We start from the raw sequence: 19497 nt of genomic DNA on the forward strand, positions 1-19497 counted from the left end.
TAGAAACTGTAAGTACAGTAAACCCCTTATTATTCATACATGGCACCCAAGGGCCCCCACCAGGAGTTCTGGACCAGCCCAGAGAACAGTTCTCTCCCTGCACTGCGAATGACCCCTGCCTTGTCCCACCTTAGCAAGGCCTGGGGGTGATGCCACCATCATGGTCTCTTCAACCTTAGCTGGGACCCCCATTTCTCCTGTCCAGAAGTCACAGCAAGTCTAGAATGTAAGTTGAAAGGCCTCCTTTGCTGTCACGCCTCTAGACACCTGCAGATGCTTTCCAGGGATACGGCCATGCCCCTTGGGGCCAAGCCAGTGCTTTGGTAGAACATGGAGCTGCAGACTGCAGCACCCATTGAGCCACAGAAGGCCTAGAGGACATCTCTTCATTGAGGCAGGGGATGCGCCCTGGCCAGGGGTCGGGACGCACTGGGTGGTCTGACCATGCCACCATCACAGTGGAAGTTTGAGGGAAAATCACATCATCCTTCTAGCTTCAACCTCCTCATCTGTCAAGTGAGGGGATTAGATGAGACACTCCATCTCTAAGAATCCCCTAGGAGGCCGGGGTGTAATTTAAGTCCCCAGAGCAAAGATGAAAAGTTTTCACCAGACGCCCAGAGACAGCACTTGTGCCTGGTTTGGGTCACAAGGTAAATATTCATTGTAAGGAAACCATTTGTTCCAGCTTGCCTGGGACAGCCCTGGTTTATTCCTTTTGCTCTTCCATAATTATTAGTACTGCCTCTTTCACTCTCAAAAGTGCCCCAGTTCAGATAATATGATCTGGTGTCCACCCTACGGACAGGAATACGGGGAATGAGATTCCTCAGCCTTCCCCACCCTTGGCCTGCTTTGTGAGGATGCCTTCTCTGCCTGCGTTAAAGGAGGCCTTTGACTTGCTCAAAGAATAGCCGAGTTCTGACCTTCTGTCGACAAAAGTCAGTCGCTGCATTTGCTGGAGGACTGTCATTTGAAGACGTGGGTGACCTCGTGCACCATTGACTGCCCCGTGTGAAGTGCCACATGAAAAGGTTCTCTGCAAGCAATACTTTGCTTCCTGCAAAGAACTTAGATATTTCCTCCTCTCTGGCTCTAAGGGCTCTGTGATGGACCACATCTCCCTCTCCTCTTTGGCTGCCAGGAAAAGCTGGAGGAACCTTCCAGAATGATCCTCCCAGCTCTTGTTTGGCAGAGTAGCCACGGCTGTGTTAGACTGTGAGTTTGCACAGGCTGGGGTGGTGGTTTTAGCTTTTCCATGAAACATGGGCTTGGGTTAGCAAGGAGAATAAAACCATGAATGGTGCCCCTCATGGCTACCTTCAGAGCCCAGGGCCAGAGAAAGAAGAAGAGTCACCTGAAAATAATCTATCCCTTGGAAAGCTCATCCCTGAATAACACCTCCGCACCTCCTCCTGCACCAGCTGTAGGACCAGCCCACATCTGTCCAGTGACATCCATGGCCATTGTCCTGCTGGATTCCATTGAAGCCCCAAGGCACAGTTGAGGCAGGACTTGATGTTACCCCATTGTATAGATTGGGCAACTGAGCCTTCGGGAGCTGAACCTACCTCAGGGCAGAGCTGAGGCCTCCCATCCCCAAGTGTCCTGCAGTTTCCAGAGCCTTCCCCTCCCCTTCCACTCCTACCACCCCACACAGCCACAGTCCTCAGAACCGCAGGTGGCACTCTGGGCACCCAACACCCCTGTGAATGCAGGTGAGGGAGGTTCGGGCCATGATCAGGTGCAGAGAGTGGGGGGCTGTGACTTTCGGTCGAGTCTCCCTGGTTAATCTTCCAGGGACATCACTGTGTGTCACAGAGTCTGAGTTGCACGGGTCATGGACAAATCGCAGTAACTCTCTCTTCTCTTGTGTGTGTGTGTGTGTGTGTGTGTGTGTGTGTGTGTGTCTGCGTGTGTGCTTTCATCAAGTAGAAGAGCGTGAATTTCCCTCGGCGGCCGCTGTTCTCCATCCCGGGACCAAAGGGGAGAAGGGACCTGACAGAGCTGCCCAAGGCTCCAGCGTGGCTTCTTGAGAGCCGGGACCAGGGATGATTGGGCCGTGCATACAGATGTCTCTAGCCTCCAACCGTTCGCATAGCACACAGGGGACTCGTGGGTGGCCACTTGCCACTGCCAACTGAAACAGTATGATGGCGACATCGACGTCCTTCATGACGTTTCCACGACAGACATTCAGGCAGAAAGTGCCGGTGCGTTTTCTGTCTTCAAAGTAGAGGGCCATGCCTCACCAATGTGAATAGTTTGGGCCCCGATGACCTGCTCTGAGTCCACTCGCAGCCAGTGACACTTGCAAAAAAAAAAAAAAAAAAAAAAAAAAAAAAAAAAACCACCTCCCAAAGCCCATCTTGGGTTTGGTTTCCGTAACTCTTGACCAATGTGGCCAAAGCCAGACGCCTCCTTGGGACACTTGGATTATTCATAAATGCAGCCTGCCCCAACCCTCCCTGAATAGCATCTGAAGTCTCTGTGGAGGTCATGGATCCTGAACAAAGTGTCAAGGGCACCAAGAAGGCTGAGGGAAGTCCCCGGAAGCGGCTGACCAAAGGAGAGGCCGTGCAGGCCAGCGTTGCGTCCAGCACCCCATACCCAGGCAGCAGCACAGCCGCCACCCAAGAGGGCCCCCTCCAAGAGCTCCTAGCCCCGCAGCCCTTCCCGGGCCCCCCGTCGGTTCTTAGGGAAGGCTCTCAGGAGAAAACCGGCCAGCAGCAGAAGCCCTCCAAGAGGTCCTCCATTGACACCTCCGTCCCCATCTCGCAGCTTCCGCAGCACCCTCTGACACCAGCATTCATGTCGCCTGGCAAACCGGAGCATCTCCTGGAGGGGTCCACGTGGCAGCTGGTGGACCCCATGAGACCCGGACCCTCAAGCTCCTTCGTGACCCCTGGGCTCCATCCACCAAGCCAGCTCCTCCCCTCCCATGCTTCCATCATCCCCCCCGAGGACCTGCCTGGCATCCCCAAAGTCTTCGTGCCCCGTCCCTCCCAGGTGTCCCTGAAGCCCCCAGAAGAGGCGCACAAGAAGGAGAGGAAACCGCAGAAGCCGGGCAAGTACATATGCCAGTACTGCAGCCGGCCCTGCGCCAAGCCCAGCGTGCTCCAGAAGCATATCCGCTCGCACACGGGCGAGCGGCCCTACCCCTGCGGCCCCTGCGGCTTCTCCTTCAAGACCAAGAGTAACCTGTACAAGCACAGGAAGTCCCATGCTCACCGCATCAAGGCCGGCCTGGCCTCGGGAGTGGGTGGCGAGATGTACCCCCCGGGGCTGGAGATGGAGAGGATCCCCGGGGAGGAGTTCGAGGAGCCCACCGAGGGGGAAAGCACAGACTCGGAGGACGAAACAGGCACCGCGTCCGCCCACCCCGCAGAGCTCTCCCCCAGGCCCAAGCACCCGCTCCTGTCCAGCGGATTGTACAGCTCCGGGAGCCAGGGCTCCAGCCACGATCGCTGCTCCCTGTCCCAGTCCAGCTCGGCCCCGTCGCTCGAGGACCCCGCTCCATTCACGGAACCCTCATCCGAACACCCCCTGAGCCAGAAACCCGAAGACACCCACACCATAAAGCAGAAGCTGGCCCTCCGCCTGAGTGAGAGGAAGAAGGTGATGGACGAGCAGGCGTTTCTGAGCCCGGGCAGCAAAGGGAGCACAGAATCTGGGTATTTCTCCCGCTCTGAGAGCGCCGAGCAGCAGGTCAGCCCCCCGAACACCAACGCCAGGTCCTACGCCGAGATCATCTTTGGCAAGTGCGGGCGGATCGGGCAGCGGACGGCCATGCTGACGGCCACCTCCACCCAGCCCCTCCTGCCCCTGTCCTCCGAAGACAAGCCCAGCCTGGTGCCTTTGTCTGTGCCCCGGACGCAGGTCATTGAGCACATCACCAAGCTCATCACCATCAACGAGGCCGTGGTGGACACCAGCGAGATCGACAGCGTGAAGCCAAGGAGGAGCTCGCTGTCCAGGCGCAGCAGCATGGAGTCCCCCAAATCCAGCCTCTACCGGGAGCCCCTGTCGTCCCACGGCGACAAGACAAGCAAGCCCGAACAATCACTGCTGAGCCTCCAGCACCCGCCCAGCACCACCCCCCCTGTGCCTCTGCTGAGAAGCCACTCAATGCCTTCTGCCACCTGCACCCTCAGTACCCCCCACCACACCTTCCGAGGTAGCTACTCCTTCGACGACCACATCACCGACTCTGAAGCCCTGAGCCGCAGCAGTCACGTGTTTACCTCCCACCCCCGGATGCTCAAGCGCCAGCCGGCCATCGAACTACCTTTGGGAGGGGAGTACAGTTCCGAGGAGCCGGGGCCCAGTAGCAAAGACGCGGCCTCCAAAGCCTCAGACGAGCCAGAAACCAAGGAAAGCGAACTCACCAAAAAGACCAAGAAGGGTTTGAAAACGAAAGGGGTGATCTATGAATGTAACATATGTGGTGCTCGGTACAAGAAACGGGACAACTACGAGGCCCATAGGAAGTACTACTGCTCGGAGCTTCAGATCACGAAGCCCATCCCTGCGGGTGCTCACACGTCCCCAGAAGCCGAAAAGAGTCAGGCCGAGCACGAGCCCTGGCCCCAGATGATGCATTATAAACTGGGGACCACCTTGGAGCTCACTCCGCTGAGGAAGAGGAGGAAAGAGAAGAGCCTTGGGGATGAGGAGGAGCCACCTGCCTTTGAGTCCACCAAAAGTCAGTTTGGCGGCCCCGGACCGTCCGAGGCTGCTCGGAACCTTCCCCTGGAGTCCACCAAGTCACCAGCAGAACCGAGTAAGTCAGTGCCCTCCCTGGAGGGACCCACGGGCTTCCAGCCAAGGACTCCCAAGCCAGGGTCTGGTCTAGAGTCTGGGAAGGAGAGGAGAACCATATCCAAAGAAATTTCTGTCATCCAGCACACCAGCTCCTTCGAGAAGTCCGACTCTCTGGAGCAGCCCAGTGGCTTGGAAGGGGAAGACAAGCCCCCGGGCCCATTCTCCTCTCCCCCACCCGCCCCGCACGGACGCTCGGCCCACTCCCTACAGCCCAGGCTGGTCCGCCAGCCCAACATTCAGGTCCCCGAGATCCTGGTGACTGAGGAGCCCGACCGGCCAGACACGGAGCCCGAGCCGCCCCCTAAGGAACCCGAGAAGACGGAGGAATTCCAGTGGCCCCAGCGCAGCCAGACACTTGCCCAGCTCCCGGCCGAGAAGCTGCCGCCCAAGAAGAAGAGGCTGCGCCTGGCGGAGATGGCCCAGTCGTCGGGGGAGTCCAGCTTTGAGTCTTCTGCACCCCTGTCTCGCAGCCCTAGCCAGGAGAGCAGTGTCTCTCTGAGCGGGTCCAGCCGCTCTGCCTCCTTCGAGAGGGATGACCACGGAAAAGCTGAGGCCCCCGGGCTCTCGTCTGACCCACGCCCCAAACCCTTGGGCACCCACATGCTGACCGTCCCCAGCCACCACCCGCATGCCCGAGAGATGCGGAGGTCAGCCTCAGAGCAGAGCCCCAACATTTCCCATTCTGCCCATATGACCGAGACACGCAGCAAATCATTCGACTACGGCAGCTTGTCCTTGACAGGCCCTTCCGGGCCAGCCCCGGCGGCTCCAGCAGCCCCGGCCACCCCGGCCGCCCCGCCAGAGAGAAGGAAGTGCTTTTTGGTGAGACAGGCCTCTCTGAGCAGGCCTCCAGAGACCGAGCCGGAGGGCACCCCCAAGGGAAGACAGGAGAGCGAGGAACCAAAGCCCTCATGCAGTAAGCCTTCCACCAAGAGCTCGTTGCCCCAGATTTCCTCAGCGGCCACCTCGCACAGCGGGCACCCGGGAGGCAAGAGCCAGGTGCAGGACAGACCCCCACTGGGGTCCACTCCGCCCTACACAGAAGCCCTGCAGGTGTTCCATCACCCCATTGCCCAGCTCCCCTTGCACGAGAAGCCGTACCTGCCCCCACCCGTCTCTCTTTTCTCCTTCCAGCACCTCTTGCAGCATGAGCCAGGACAGTCTTCAGAATTCTTCTCCACCCAGGCCATGTCCAGCCTCCTCTCTGCACCGTACTCCATGCCCCCGCTTCCCCCTACCCTATTTCAAGCCCCGCCACTTCCTCTCCAGCCTACGGTTCTGCACCCAGGCCAGCTCCACCTCCCCCAGCTCATGCCTCACCCAGCCAGCATCCCCTTCCGGCAGCCCCCTTCATTTCTCCCTGTGCCGTACCCTGCCTCGTCGGCGCTCTCTTCTGGATTTTTCCTGCCTCTGCAATCCCAATTCCCACTTCCGCTCCCTGGCGATGTGGAAAGCCATCTGCCCCAGATCAAAACCAGCGTAGCCCCGCTGGCGACAGGAACCACCGGCCTCTCCCCCAGCACAGAGTACAGCAGTGACATCCCACTTCCCCCCGTGGCTCCCCCAGCCAGCTGCTCGGCACCCACCTCAGCCCCTCCGCTGACCCTGCCTGCCTGTCCAGACACCATGGTGTCCCTGGTTGTGCCCGTCCGCATTCAGACCAACATGCCATCCTATGGGAGTGCCATGTACACCACCCTCTCCCAGATCCTGGTCACCCAGTCCCAAGGCAGCTCAGCAACTGTGACTCTTCCTAAGTACGAGGAGCCCCCATGCAAAGGGACGACTGTGTGTGGGACAGATGTGTACGAGGCTGGGCCTGGATTGGCCAGGGTAAGTGAAGAGCAGAGCAGAGGTTTCCCGACTCCATACTTGAGAGTGCCTGTGACATTTCCTGAAAGAAAAGGCACTTCCCTATCATCGGAGAGTGTCTTGAGCCTGGAGGGGAGCTCTTCAACGGTGGGGGGGAGCAAACGCGTCCTTTCACCAGCTGGCAGCCTTGAACTCACCATGGAGACCCAGCAGCAAAAAAGGGTGAAGGAAGAGGAGGCTTCCAAGGCAGATGAAAAACTCGAGCTGGTAAAGCCGTGCAGTGTGGTGCTGACCAGCACGGAGGATGGCAAGAGGCCAGAGAAATCCCACTTGGGCAGCCAGGGCCAGGGCAGGAGGGAGCTGGAAATGGTGTCCAGCCTATCCTCAGATCCATCGGACCCCAAGGAAATGACTCCCCTTCCTCACTCCTCACTGCCCCATGTGACGGCCCCAGGCTCAGAGGCTTTGAAGGAATACGCCCAGCCATCTGGTAAGCCTCACCGGAGAGGGCTGCCCCCACTGAGTGTGAAGAAAGAAGATTCCAAGGAACAACCTGACCTCCCTCCACTGGCACCTTCCAGCTCGCTGCCTCTGTCAGAAACGTCCCCAAGACCAGCCAAGCCGCAAGAAGGTACGGACTCAAAGAAGGTACTGCAGTTCCCCAGCCTTCACACGACCACTAATGTCAGTTGGTGCTATTTAAACTACATTAAGCCAAATCACATCCAGCATGCAGATAGGAGGTCCTCTGTTTACGCTGGTTGGTGCATAAGTTTGTACAACCCCAACCTTCCGGGGGTTTCCACTAAAGCTGCTTTGTCCCTCCTGAGGTCTAAGCAGAAGGTGAGCAAAGAAACATACACCATGGCCACAGCTCCGCATCCTGAGACAGGAAGGCTTGTGCCATCCAGCTCCCGCAAGCCACGCATGACAGAGGTAAGTCAGCCTTGTTCTTCCCGCTGATTTGGCAAGCCTCTGCTGAGCTTTTAAGGCCACGTCCCCCTCAGGGTCCGTTTACGTAACTAGAGCCAGATGACTGTGCAGATTTCCTCTCCGTCCACTGTGACTGGCCACCTCAGAAGGAAAAATGTATTTATTGGGTTTCTTTGTCGGTGTGTTCCTCACATCACTAGACTAGATACATCTCAGTAAAGTGAGCTTTGAGGTGATCCTGCATCCCCGTTAGCTGCTATCATAAAATCAAAGACGCCATCTGAGCCATGAAAAAAAAACTCTCCAAAAGACTGTGTAGGAAAATTTGGCTGATAGGAAAGCCTGCAGCAATTTCAGAATTTTATGCCACCCCACAAGTTCTGTTAGCCTTTTCTTGCTTTTCTTATTCTCCACACCCACTATTTCCATTCTCTCGTACCACTCAAAATCTTCTCGTACCCGAGTTTCTAGAATGTGACACAAGAAGCTCCCAAAATACCCACTCTTTCCCTCCTATGAGTGGGATAGCCCACAGAGCTCGACTGCCATGTTCCTCATCACCAGTAGGGGTAAGAGCACTCACAGCCTGACCCATCTGTGCTGTGTGGGAACACCTGGCCCTGACTGAGGGCTTGTCACATGCACCCTCCAGGGCCTCTAGCCCGAGGCTGCTCTGGGAGCCATAGAGTAACTGACCCCTGCAAGTTCAGGAAGTTTGAAATTTGATCATTCCAGCTTTGCTTCAGATACATGACACCCCCGTACCCTGAGAAGGCTGGCCTGGGCATCCAGGCCATGCGATGTTATGCCGACTTGGTGTTTGTGGAGTAAGAGTTGAGCTTGTTGCTTGAGTACCCTCAGTGTGCCAAGTACTGTGCCAAATCCATTAAGTGCTTGTCCCTACCTGCAAGGCAGCAGTACCATCTCCCATTTATAGAGGAGAGACCCAAGGGTCAGAGGGTGAGAGATGTCAAGGTCACACAGCAGGTAACGGGCACACCGAGAATTTGAACTTAGACCTGTCTGACTCCAGATGATTGATTTTTCTTCTTGCAATTATTTGAGGAAAGAAAACCGTAAAAGTGACTGCAGATTTTTAAATGTTCAACAATGTGTTTTCAGACCAGACACTTTGATCAAATCAGGCATAAATCCACTAAACTAAATTCATATCTCAGATACATGAACAAAGCTGTGTTCAGGGGCACCTCCTATATTCGTTTCCTCCCTTTTATCACCGAGTGCCTTTTGTGCTCAGAATTTGTCCTTGGCTCAGCTGACTCTTCACAGGATCATTTCCCACATATGTTCTCTGAATATCCTTGTCAGTCTACAGGCATCCCTAGACGAGATGTCCACTTTTGCTGTAAACATCATGACCAATGTGCTCTCCATTGTGTCCTACTGGTGATGCCCACGATACTGTTGTAATTATATTCACACTTATGACTTCTTGTGCCCCTGCTGTGGGCCAAGTAGTGTGGAACTTTACTTTCATCCTCACAACCACCTTGAAAGGGTACTATATCACCATTTTATGGAGGAGAAGGCCAATTCACAGAGATGTTAGGTAGCCTGTACACGGGTGCGCAGTTAATAAATGGCAGAGCCCGGATTCAAACCTAGACCTCGCCTCGAAGCCCTTTCAAATGATCTGGACTGCCTCTCTGTTTTAATGACTATACACTAAAAGGCCATTTTTAAAAAAGGAAGAGTTAATTTAGCTTAATCAAGTTGGGGAATCTTTTGTTTAAAATACTGCTTTCAAAATAAAATAAAATACTGCTTTCATAAAATGAGCTGAAACCTACAAACTTTTCCTTGGAATAATTCATTTGATTCACTGGCCTGTTTCCTACCAGAAGTGCACCAATCCAGTGCCTTAACATAACTGCATGGCCCATGGCTTTATGCCTTCCCACATTCATGCCTCTATCTCTGGCCTCTGCTTGCATATCTCCAGTGATGGGGAGCTCACTACCTCTTGGTACAACACAACCCATCTTTGGGCAGTGCCTTTAAAAAGTTCTTTACTGAGTTTGTCATCTTGTAGCTTCCATTGTTTGTTAGTAGCTCTGAAAAGGCCCTTTAGGCTATCTTAGCATTTTAAAAATCTTCCAAACTGTCTTCATGTAGTTCTAGGCTACTCTATCAGGATTGAGTTGGGTCACAGGTAGTTTTTTCCCATATATAAGGCCTGAAGAGGGCAGCCCCAGTTGCGCAGCGGTTTAGCGCTGCCTGCAGCCCGGGGTGTGATCCTGGAGACCCGGGATCGAGTCCCACATCAGGCTTGTTGCATGGGGCCTACTTCTCCCTCTGCCTGTGTCTCTGCCTCTCTCTCTCTCTCTCTCTCTCTCTGTGTGTGTGTGTGTCTCTATGAATAAATAAATAAAATCTTTAAAAAAATATATAAGGCCTGAAGAAACCGAAGCTTATTACAAACATCACTTTGAAGCCACATTACATTCCTCAATTTCTCCTGCTTTTTTTTTCTCCTTGGGGATCATTTTTGACAACCACATACTGCAAACAGATTGAAAACTAGGACTCCAGTGCCAAATTACCCCGATTTGAATCCCACTACCTCACTTACTAGCAGTGTGACCTTGGGCCAGTTACCTCTTCCATCTGTGCCTTGGTTTCCTCATCTATAAACTGGAGATATTAAAAATAGCTCACAGGGCTGTGAAGATAACTGAGTTAAAATATACAAAGTGTGTTTAGAATAGTGCTTGGCACGCTGGCACTCAATAATCATTTTTACAATTCAAAGACAATCATATTATTGTCTTTAAAAGCCAACATGGATTCCTGGTCCCCCACCCTGCCCCCCACTCAGTTCCAACAGCGTTTCCTGATAGAGTAGTGTGTTGCTGCCCAAACCAGCCTCATCTAGCTTTGCCCAGACATTACAGCTGGTGGTGAGAGAGAAGTCATCCATCAGCCTATGGAAGGCCCCTTGGTCATTCCACAGATGGCCCAGATGAGATAGTAAAAACAGCATGCTCTGGAAATCCATGGGCATTGCACAAAGTCCATTGCCTCCTGCCAAGGCAGCAATCCGTGGCCTCACTTGGTTTGCACTCCTCATCTCCAATTCTGAAGAAACTGTGTGAGTGGGGTGGGAGGGCACTGAGTCATAGATGTTGGCCCTGGAATGGATCTTCAAGATAATCTAAATCCCCTCAGAGATTAACTAATCCCAGAGAGAGAAACAATCCACCCAAGGGTGGCTCAGCACGCAGTGGTGGCCTATGTGGTGCTAAGAATCAGATCCCCTGATTCCCAACCAGCTACCTTTCTGCTCAGCTCAACCCACCTGCATAGGGACAGGCATGACGGCTGGCACAGGAACCGGTGGTTTAGATTATCTCTGCACCGGGAGACGTGGTTGCTTTCTCCCTCTGGCTGTAAACGTGACCTTAATTGGCAGTGGTGTGAAGTAGGATGTAGGATGAGAATCTCACTCTGGGCACTGTTGGCCCCAGCCCCCAGCCCTGCATCACAGCTCCCTATTCAAAGGTGGGCCCACTTGCTGCTGCCATCAGAGGGTCTAGATGGCAGCATGAGCCAGCTCTCCTGAGCCAGCTCTCACCACTGAGGCCCATAGCTCTGTAGAGCATGGGTTCCCTTAGACTACCAGCCAGAGCCTGCACACCCCCGTCCAGGTGCGTGGCCATCAGTGAGACGCACAGCCTTGGTCAGGGCCCTCAGGAGACCCGCACTCTGCTCCAGGCAGTGCCCTTCACTTGCAGAGTGACCTTGATTTCCTGATCTATAAGACAGAATTGGAGCAGTTAATCTCCGGGGTAGAGTCTTCATTTATGTGCGCAACATCACTCACGCTAGCTTCTCTGAGGCAGGCTCTGCTTTGGGTGCTGGTGTGACCGAGGACACCCAAGATGAGGACCTGTCCCCGGAAGGTTCTAGGCTAGTGTGAAAGGGAAAGCAAACAAAGCTTTTGTGGGAAGGCCTGGTCCTCCCAGGAGAAAGTCCTGGTGGGAGCCCCCATTTCGACACAGCTAACCAGGTGGCCTTGCAGGAGGGTCTTCACCTGTCCGGGGGTCCATTTCCTTCCTTCCGCAAACCGCAGCTTCTAGCCCCTCTTCACAGGGTAGAGGGAAGTGTACGTGAGCCAGGCACAGCGGAGAGTAAGCATGCAATGCCATCGAGGGCGCCGTCCCATTGCTCCCGTTTAACAGCAGTGATTTTGTCGTTCCTGCGGTGGGCCAGGTTCACCTCCCTTCGCTGGTTTCCTCGGAAGGCCAGAAAGATCTAGCTAGAGTGCAGAAGGAAGAAGAGAAGCGAGGCAAGCCGGAGGAGGATGCTCCTGCCTCCAAAAGAGGGGAGCCAGCGAGGATCAAAATCTTCGAAGGAGGGTAAGAATCATGTTTGGTTTGCAATGTTTGCTTCTGCTTCCTGTGGAGTGAGAGCCAGTCCCGTCTGCGCCGAGGCGGGCAGCGCCTCCCCGGGCAGGGCCCGCAGGTGCTTTCCGGCAGATGCCACCTTCGTGGGACTCGCAGGCCATCTGTGTTCGGAGCACCGGGCTCCCTGGCAGGGGATGGGAAGCTGAGGCCTGCAGCAGTCTGGGTCTTTCTTCAGCCTCTCCTTGCCTCAGACGTTGGCCACGGGTTTCTAGTCGCTGCATTGGGGCGGATAGTGCGTCCCCTCGGTCCTGTCCGGACTGCCACCTACCTTGGTGCACGTTTCCCAAAGAATCACCTCTGTCCTGCCCAAGCGGCCGTGTGGACGTGCCTGGTGGCCCACAGGGGACTCGGGCCCTGCCCACAGGCTGTCTGCAGGGCTCATGATGAACGCGCTGCCCACTCCAGCTGTCTACACCGGTCCCAGGCTCGTTGGTAACTATTTGGAATATCATCCCTGGATTTTTACCGTTGGCACTTATCTTTGAAAACCTAATGATCTGAACATCTGACACCTCACTCTGGGGGGCCCTCTGGGCTTCAGCAGGGTGCCTTGTTTCGGACTTGCTTTGTGGAAGTTTTGTGCAAGCTGTGTTCTGTGTGACCACGTGTTTGCTCCCTGAGATGTGGGTGTCTGTAAGCAGAGCCTGTGGTGTCTGTCTCAGGGTCCTGTGTCTGTGTCCCCAGTGTGATCAATGCAGCCCTCATCCTACCCGGTCCCAAGGGACGATAGCATGAGGGGAAACCTCCCTCCCGTGGAGGATAGTCCTCGTGAGCACCAGCCAACATGGGGTGTCACTGGGGGGGGCCTGCCATCCTCTAGCGCCTGCGGGTGCCTGACTCACAAGGTCAAAGCGGGAGGTGCTGAGTTCCTCTGTTAGTTGGGGACAGCAGAGGTGGCCAAGCTCCCCAGAGCCACCAGAGGGCATCTTCTGGGGGCAGTGAGGAGCTTGGGCTCTCAGGAGCGGGGGCGTTTGGCAACAAAACTTGGGGAGTTGGGTTGTCACAGTGATGTGGGAGGGAGTCAGAATGGCAAAAAAAAATGCAATGGTGGGGATACCACCGTCTAGGGGAGAAGCATCCCCTACAGGGGAGTTCCAGTAGCGGCTCCATTGAGAACCACTAGACCAAAGGTTTTTCGAAATACCCTCTTTCCAACTGGAGAAGGACCAGTTTGTCTCCTGCTATTTGAACGGAGCGCCCTCTTGTGTCTCCGTGTTCTCACATCACTGGCTACGTAAGAGGCCCCCTAAGACTTCGTCCAAGGATTGATGCGTCTGGTCACAGCAACTTGCGTCCTCTCCTCGTGCTTCCAGAACTGTCTGTGAGGCCCCGAGGGGCTGCTGAGAGATAGCTGGTGTGCAGGAAGAGGTTTGCTTCTTCCCTGAGAAGCCGCTGCCTGCAGACTGAGATCGGGTCCCCCAGGCGGCCCTCTGCTGCCCTGGTTTCCCCGGGAGGCCTGAGTGGGGGCAGGGAAGCTGGCAGGAGCCTCTACCCCCGCCCCCCCGAGAGTTCACAGCTCCAGGCACCTGCTAGAAGCTCTGCCTCATGGTCTGCCTTCAGCTGCAATGCCAAAGGTTACACCTGAGTCCCCTTCTCTTCCTACGGCCTGGGCGTTGTGCTCGCGCACATACACACACACACACCTGCCGCCCCACTGTCCCGCCCAGGTTGCCGCTTAGTCAGTCCCACCTGCTCTGTTCCAGAATCTCTGCTTGCCATTGCCAGTTGGAACACTTCAGGGCCGTGTAATGTCACCCATCAGATTCTCTTCTCCTGCAGCCCAGCTGTCCCATCTGGGCTCCTGCTGCACCTCCCACCCCAGCTTCTGACGACCCCTCTCTAGTCGTGGTCACCTGGGGGCTGGTATCTGTCACCAGGAGTGCTTGGAAACTTGGAGGAGAATTATGTTTGGTTGTCACGTAACTAGAGGCACCGCCAACCTTTCATGGATGGGGCCAAGAATGCGACCATCCAGTCAACCAACCACGAAACCCCTTATCCCCCTCAAACCGCTGAGGGTGTCCCCCACCCAGAATTGAATATACCCTTCAAGCACACCCATCTGAGGCCTCTTTGTCTTAGACTCATTTACTCCTTTTTTCTTTCTTCTTTTTTTTTTAACACAGCAAGCAGGCATAGCACTCCAGGACACGTTTGGCAAGGGTCTGCAGTCGGCTCCTGTTCCTAGGAGTCACTAAGAGATCTAAGGCGACAGAGACTGAGAAAGATGAAAAATTGTCAGTTGTGCAACGGCTCATATAGCTTCCACCCAGAAGTTTCTACTTCCATTATACTGGCCAGGGCAAGCCCTGCAGCCTCACCAACCCCAGTGAGAGTGGAAGACTGCAGGCCTACTGGTCCTACTGTGCACATGGGGGGCCAGATATTTGGGTTGAGAGGTGCACATGGGCGGGGCACAGAGATATTTTGTAGACAGCGCTGACTATTCTGGTGGATTTAACATATGTCTGCAACTTGTTTTTACTCAACAGTATTGTTGAGATGTCCCCTTGTTGATCCGTGTAGATCTCATTCATAGCCATAAATCGAGAAGCCAGACACAAGCAGTAGATGCCATGAGCCCCACGCTCATGCGTCTTTTTGTCACTAGTCAAGCTACTCACTAGTCTCGCTACCTTTCGTCCTGACCTCCAACCCAGCAATCAATCAAGTAATCAATCCATCAAGCAGGAGCCATTTATTCAATGCCTTCTGGGTGCTCTGTGCCAGAAGACACCCAGAGTCAAGGGGGTAAACCGCAGGTCTGCCCTCAAGGTGCTTGGAGATTGTTTCACTTGCCATCAGAGGCCCGGTGCTGAGGTTGGGCTGCTAGTGTTGAGATGCTCCCAGCGGGTGAGGACCTCTGGGGCTGGACAGCCACAAGGGGCTTCCCGGACAAGGTGGGGCTCGGCCTGCAAAGATGGGTGACACTGGGGCAGGTGGAGAGGGACGGTAGCTCGGTCGCTGGGTGTAATGGTGACACACGTACCTGGTCAGTCGGACTGATTTCTTTTGGCCTTGAGAGTTCTCTCTCATCAACATCACCTCTCTCTTCTTCAAACCTTGTCCCTGCGCCAGCAACGCTAAATCTGGGTCTCCATCTATATCCCCTTGCTTCTGAGGCTTCCTGGTCCCCTCGATTTCAGCATCATGCTAACCAAGCGGCCAACAGAATCTTCTTCTATGTCCAGACCTCAGATGGTGTACCCAGACCTTCATGCTCAAAACCTTAGCATCATTTTGGGTGCCTTTGCTCCTGATCCCCACCTTCCAGTGAGCCCACAAATTCTGGTGTCCACACGAAGTGGTTCATGGCTCGGGTGTGATCTCCCTTATTCCCTGTGCCCTGTCTCTGGTCTCCCTCTCTCCAGACTCCCATGTGGGAGCCATTGAGTGTCTTTGATTGTGGTTCTTCAGCCCCAGGGCTTCCTATGGTGGCCTGAGCCCCAGAATCCAGTTAAAACACAGGCTGGTCTTCCTGGACCTGCTGTCTGACCTGCCCCTGCTGTACGTCACCCTCTGTGCCCGGCTGAGCTCTGCCCACTGCCAAGTCCTCTCTGGCCTTCAGAGGCGGTACTCAACCCTCTCTTTTAACTAACCTCCCAGCTGCCCCCACACTCCCTAGTTCTCCATGTTCCTTCTGGAATAACATTGGCCCTAAAGTTCATTCCAGGACCCCTCTTGACTTGGGTCCTGGGCCCTTGCTTTGTGCACACTCTGCATCAGTCCCCATTTATTGCATTCATTTCCTGGCACACAGCCCCCTCCCTTCATTCCCCATCACTTCCACACCCAAACAAAGCCTGCATTTTCCAGCCAGGCTCTGGGAGTGCCCATCAGGAATGTGTTGGCGCTCTCACCCAGCACCTATGCATTTGCCCTGGTTGTTTTAGAAGGGCTCCTTTGTTAGGGAATGTTGTTTTCACACATACAAAGTTATATTGTTCATTGAGGGTAATGCCTATATTGTCCTAACTCAAGTTCACTTGTTGCAAGGAAAGCTGGGAGCTTAGCCCCAAGGGCTGGTGTGGAAGAAGGAGAGACTGGAATGAGTAAGAACCACCCGGCTGCAGAAAGTGGTCATTCGAGCCTTGAGGGTTGGGGAGGTTGGTGCTCAGGTCTGCAGGGAATGATGAGCTCAGACACAAGAGCCAGGGATGCCAGGCCCAGCCAGGGTGGGGATGCAGACAGCTGGCCATGGGCAGGGAGCAAGGGATTGGGGGAGGGGGCAGTGTTTAGAGGGGAGCCCAGCCTCAGCTCGGAACTGGAATCCAGGGCAGGGGAACAGCAGCTCCGCTCTGGGTGGGCCAGTGAGGTCCATCGGGTGACTCATGGACGCGGGGTTCCCCAGGGCTGTCCCCTGAGCCCTTCAGGCTTTCAGCAGGACTCTGTCCCAGACCCTGCCAACTGCATCACTCAGCTGCTGAGCTGAAAGCAGCTGGGCTCCTGTCGGACGGTGCTGGGTCCCATCCATCCTCACCTACCCAGTGTACCCCAACCCCTCACTGCCGCCGTTACCCCCCTCCTGGCCCATTCAGTTCAGCATATCCAAACTCAAAGTTTCCCACCCTAAAAACACTCCTTTGACTGAAGGGCCTACATCTCCAGATTTTTCTGCTGCCCTTTAAGGAAAAACTCTAGAAGCTGTTAACTACCCTCGCTCACCTTCCTGTCTCTCCTCCCATTCTCTCTGAGTCCATTCCAGGTGGGCCTTTGGGCTCCTCACGCCTCAGAACTACTCTTATCAAGCTCAATGGTGCCGTCCACCCTGTAGAATTCTGTGGTCAGTTCTCACTTCTGCTCCTCCCTAACCTGCTGGCAGCATTCGACACAGTGGATCCCTCCTCCTTCCCCCTTCCTTGTAACCCTTTGGTTTCCAGAGCACCATCTTTGTTGGTCTTCTTCCTTTGCCAGTGGTGCTTTCTCATCGTCTTTGGTGATTTCCCATCATCTCCTTATTTCTAAACATTAGGGTTCCTAGGGCTCGGTCTCCAGGACACCCCTTTTCTCTCTCTAAACTCCCAAGGTGACTCGATATACTGTCTGAAGGCTGATGACTCCCAGACTCATATGTCCAGCTGGACCTCTCGCCGGGGCATTGTGTCAGGTCTCCGGCCATCTGTGTAATGTCCACTGCGCCCGGTGAACTCATCCTTAGAACAACACACGCAGATGCTGAGGACCACGGTTACTCATCAGGTTCTTGGTACAATTGTCAGAATTTATTTTAAAAGTCGACTTAATCCAATGTTGCTCCATTTGAGAGAGTTTTATTTTGAACATATGTGCTTTTCTATCTCATGTATTTTCATTTCTAATAGCTGAATTTATTTTATTCAATTCTGAGAGATCATGCGGCGTACGCAGCACGTTTTATGGTGCACTCCTATTTTTTAAAGCTTCTGTGTGTGTGTGTGCATGTGTGTGTGTGCTTATGAAATAGTCGCTTGGAGAGAATATGTTTTCATTTAAAAAAAATTAAAGGTGATTCTCTTTCTCAGTAATTTTTCAGAAACCCATTTCTTCTTGGACTTTGGGGCCTACAAGTGTATCATTATTTTTCATCCTAAAGTTCCGAATTTCTGCCTTGCCTAGCCCCACCGACCTGTGAACTCCAGATTAAGGACGATGTTGAATTATGTTTTTGGCAATATTTGTTATCTCTAAAAAAAATTATAATATTTGTTATCTCTGTAATATGTGTTGAGGAACAAATTGATTAAATTTTGAATCAAATAAATAGTGATAAGTTGAAGCTTTGGGGATAAGATGTAAGCAAAATCTCATCCAGTAAACCACTCTAAAAATCCACAATGGAATGAAAAATGCATACCACTGCAGAGTTGGTAATGTGCAGGTTGTGGTGTATGGGTAGAGAAACTATGTCCATCACTGCACACTTGCTGAATGTCCTTCTGGAAGTCGTGTAAGTGACCAGGGGTGGAAGGAGTGTCTTTTGAAAGAGAGAAGCAAAGTCACTTGTTCAGATTCTGCACAGGCAACCGTATTTTTCCAGATGTTCAGCCCCAGACTGCTGTGTCTCGTGTCCATTAGTGAATCTTGTCAACTCAGCCTTTGAAACCATATCCAGAATCTTCCTATTTGTTTCCCTCACCTCCTGGGTCAAGCCACTGCCATTTCTCACCTGGATTATCACAGTGTCCTCCTATAATCGCCTGCTTCCCCCCTTTCCCACCACACTGTGTTCTCAACCCAGCAACCATTGGGATCTTGTTTCCTGTTTAATGTCAACAGACCCTGTCAGTGCTGTCCTGCACCCTCCACAGCCCTCGAGTGGCCTGTGTGTGCTGGCCTCAGCTCCTCCTTGGCCACTGGCTGCCACTCTACCCCTGCTCTCTCACCTACAGCTAGTGGCCTCTTTGTTGTTTGTCGGACATGCTTCTGCCTCAGGGCCTTTGCACTTGTTGTGCCCTGTGCCTGGAGCACTTTTCTCAGGAGTCTCATGGCTCCCTCACTTCTTTTAGTTACCCTTCAGTGAAGCCTCCCCAGACTACCTACCCACTTGTACCCTTTTCTGGCATTTCTTATTCCCCTTCCCTGTTTTATTTTTTTCCCATGTATCTACTAGTTTGTTTCTATTTCCTCCACCAGAATGCAAGCTCTGTGAGAAGGCAGGAGTTGTATTTTAGTCATTGCCGTATCCCTGACACTGAGAAAGGTGCCTGGCACATACGGCAGTGCTAGAGCATGTTTATTAAATGAAGGAATCTCCCTCCAGCCTGGTCAGGAGACTGTAGGTGAGACTGCACGTCCCTGGTCTCAGCAGCTTTTTTTTGAACCTGTGAGTAGGATCAAGGCTCTGGGTCTCAGGAAGGAGCAAGGACAAGAGTCAGGGCTGAACCAGGCTGGGCACCTGGAGTCAGGCTTGATCCAGGGCAGGGAAAGTCAGATGGTGTCAGTGATGGGGCCAGCGTCTGGGTTGGGCAGCCAAGGTCATTTGCTTGCTCACCTGTCCTGCAACCATTAAAGGTCAAGATGAAACATGTGATGCCAAAAAGGGCTGGCTCTCGGGATGCCAGCTCCCAGGCTGAGCAGACCCCCTGTGTCTTAGGGGCTGGAGAGAAGTGGCCCTGGGGGACCCTGGGGGGCCCAGATGAGTCCAGGCTGCTGGGGCCCTGCCTTCTTCCTAGACTCTCCTCATTCTCAGACTTCTCTCTCAAATAATAAGTGTGGATGGGCAGCTCTGAGTGTGGCCCCAGAGGGCTGGGGAGTCAAATGTCGAGCCCCATCACATGTGCCCACACTGGGCCTTGTTCTCTTTCTCCTCCTCCCCAAATCCTGTTGCCCCATCTCTCCTAAGGAATGTGACCTGGACTTTGGGAGGGGGTAGGAGTGGGGCACAGAAGGGCAGGCTACTGCAGAGTCCACGTGAGACATCCAGTGCCTGCGATGGGGAATGTGGCTGTAGGCCTTCCGGTGCATTAAGTATGGAGGGTGAGAAAGAGAAGCTTGGAATCAAAAAAGACCACCCTGCTTCCGG

At 53.9% G+C, this 19497-nt stretch overlaps 1 protein-coding gene across 10 annotated transcripts in view; it reads left to right on the forward strand.

Annotated features, from left to right (window-relative positions):
* Positions 1-19497, forward strand: part of HIVEP3 (HIVEP zinc finger 3) — a 459420-nt gene that overhangs the window by 396728 nt on the left and 43195 nt on the right. For 9 of the 10 annotated variants that reach the window (XM_072771656.1, XM_072771652.1, XM_072771653.1 and 6 more), the window contains 2 exons: positions 1936-7572; positions 11803-11948. In XM_072771656.1, coding sequence (XP_072627757.1) covers positions 2500-7572; positions 11803-11948 — 5219 coding nt within the window. In that variant the 5' untranslated portion in view covers positions 1936-2499. Of the gene's footprint in view, positions 1-15; positions 227-1935; positions 7573-11802; positions 11949-19497 lie in introns of those variants that run through there. The other variant, XM_072771658.1, reaches the window with a different exon arrangement.

The sequence above is a fragment of the Canis lupus genome, chromosome 13, assembly GCF_048164855.1.
Source record: "Canis lupus baileyi chromosome 13, mCanLup2.hap1, whole genome shotgun sequence".
NCBI classification, from domain to species: Eukaryota; Metazoa; Chordata; class Mammalia; order Carnivora; family Canidae; genus Canis; species Canis lupus.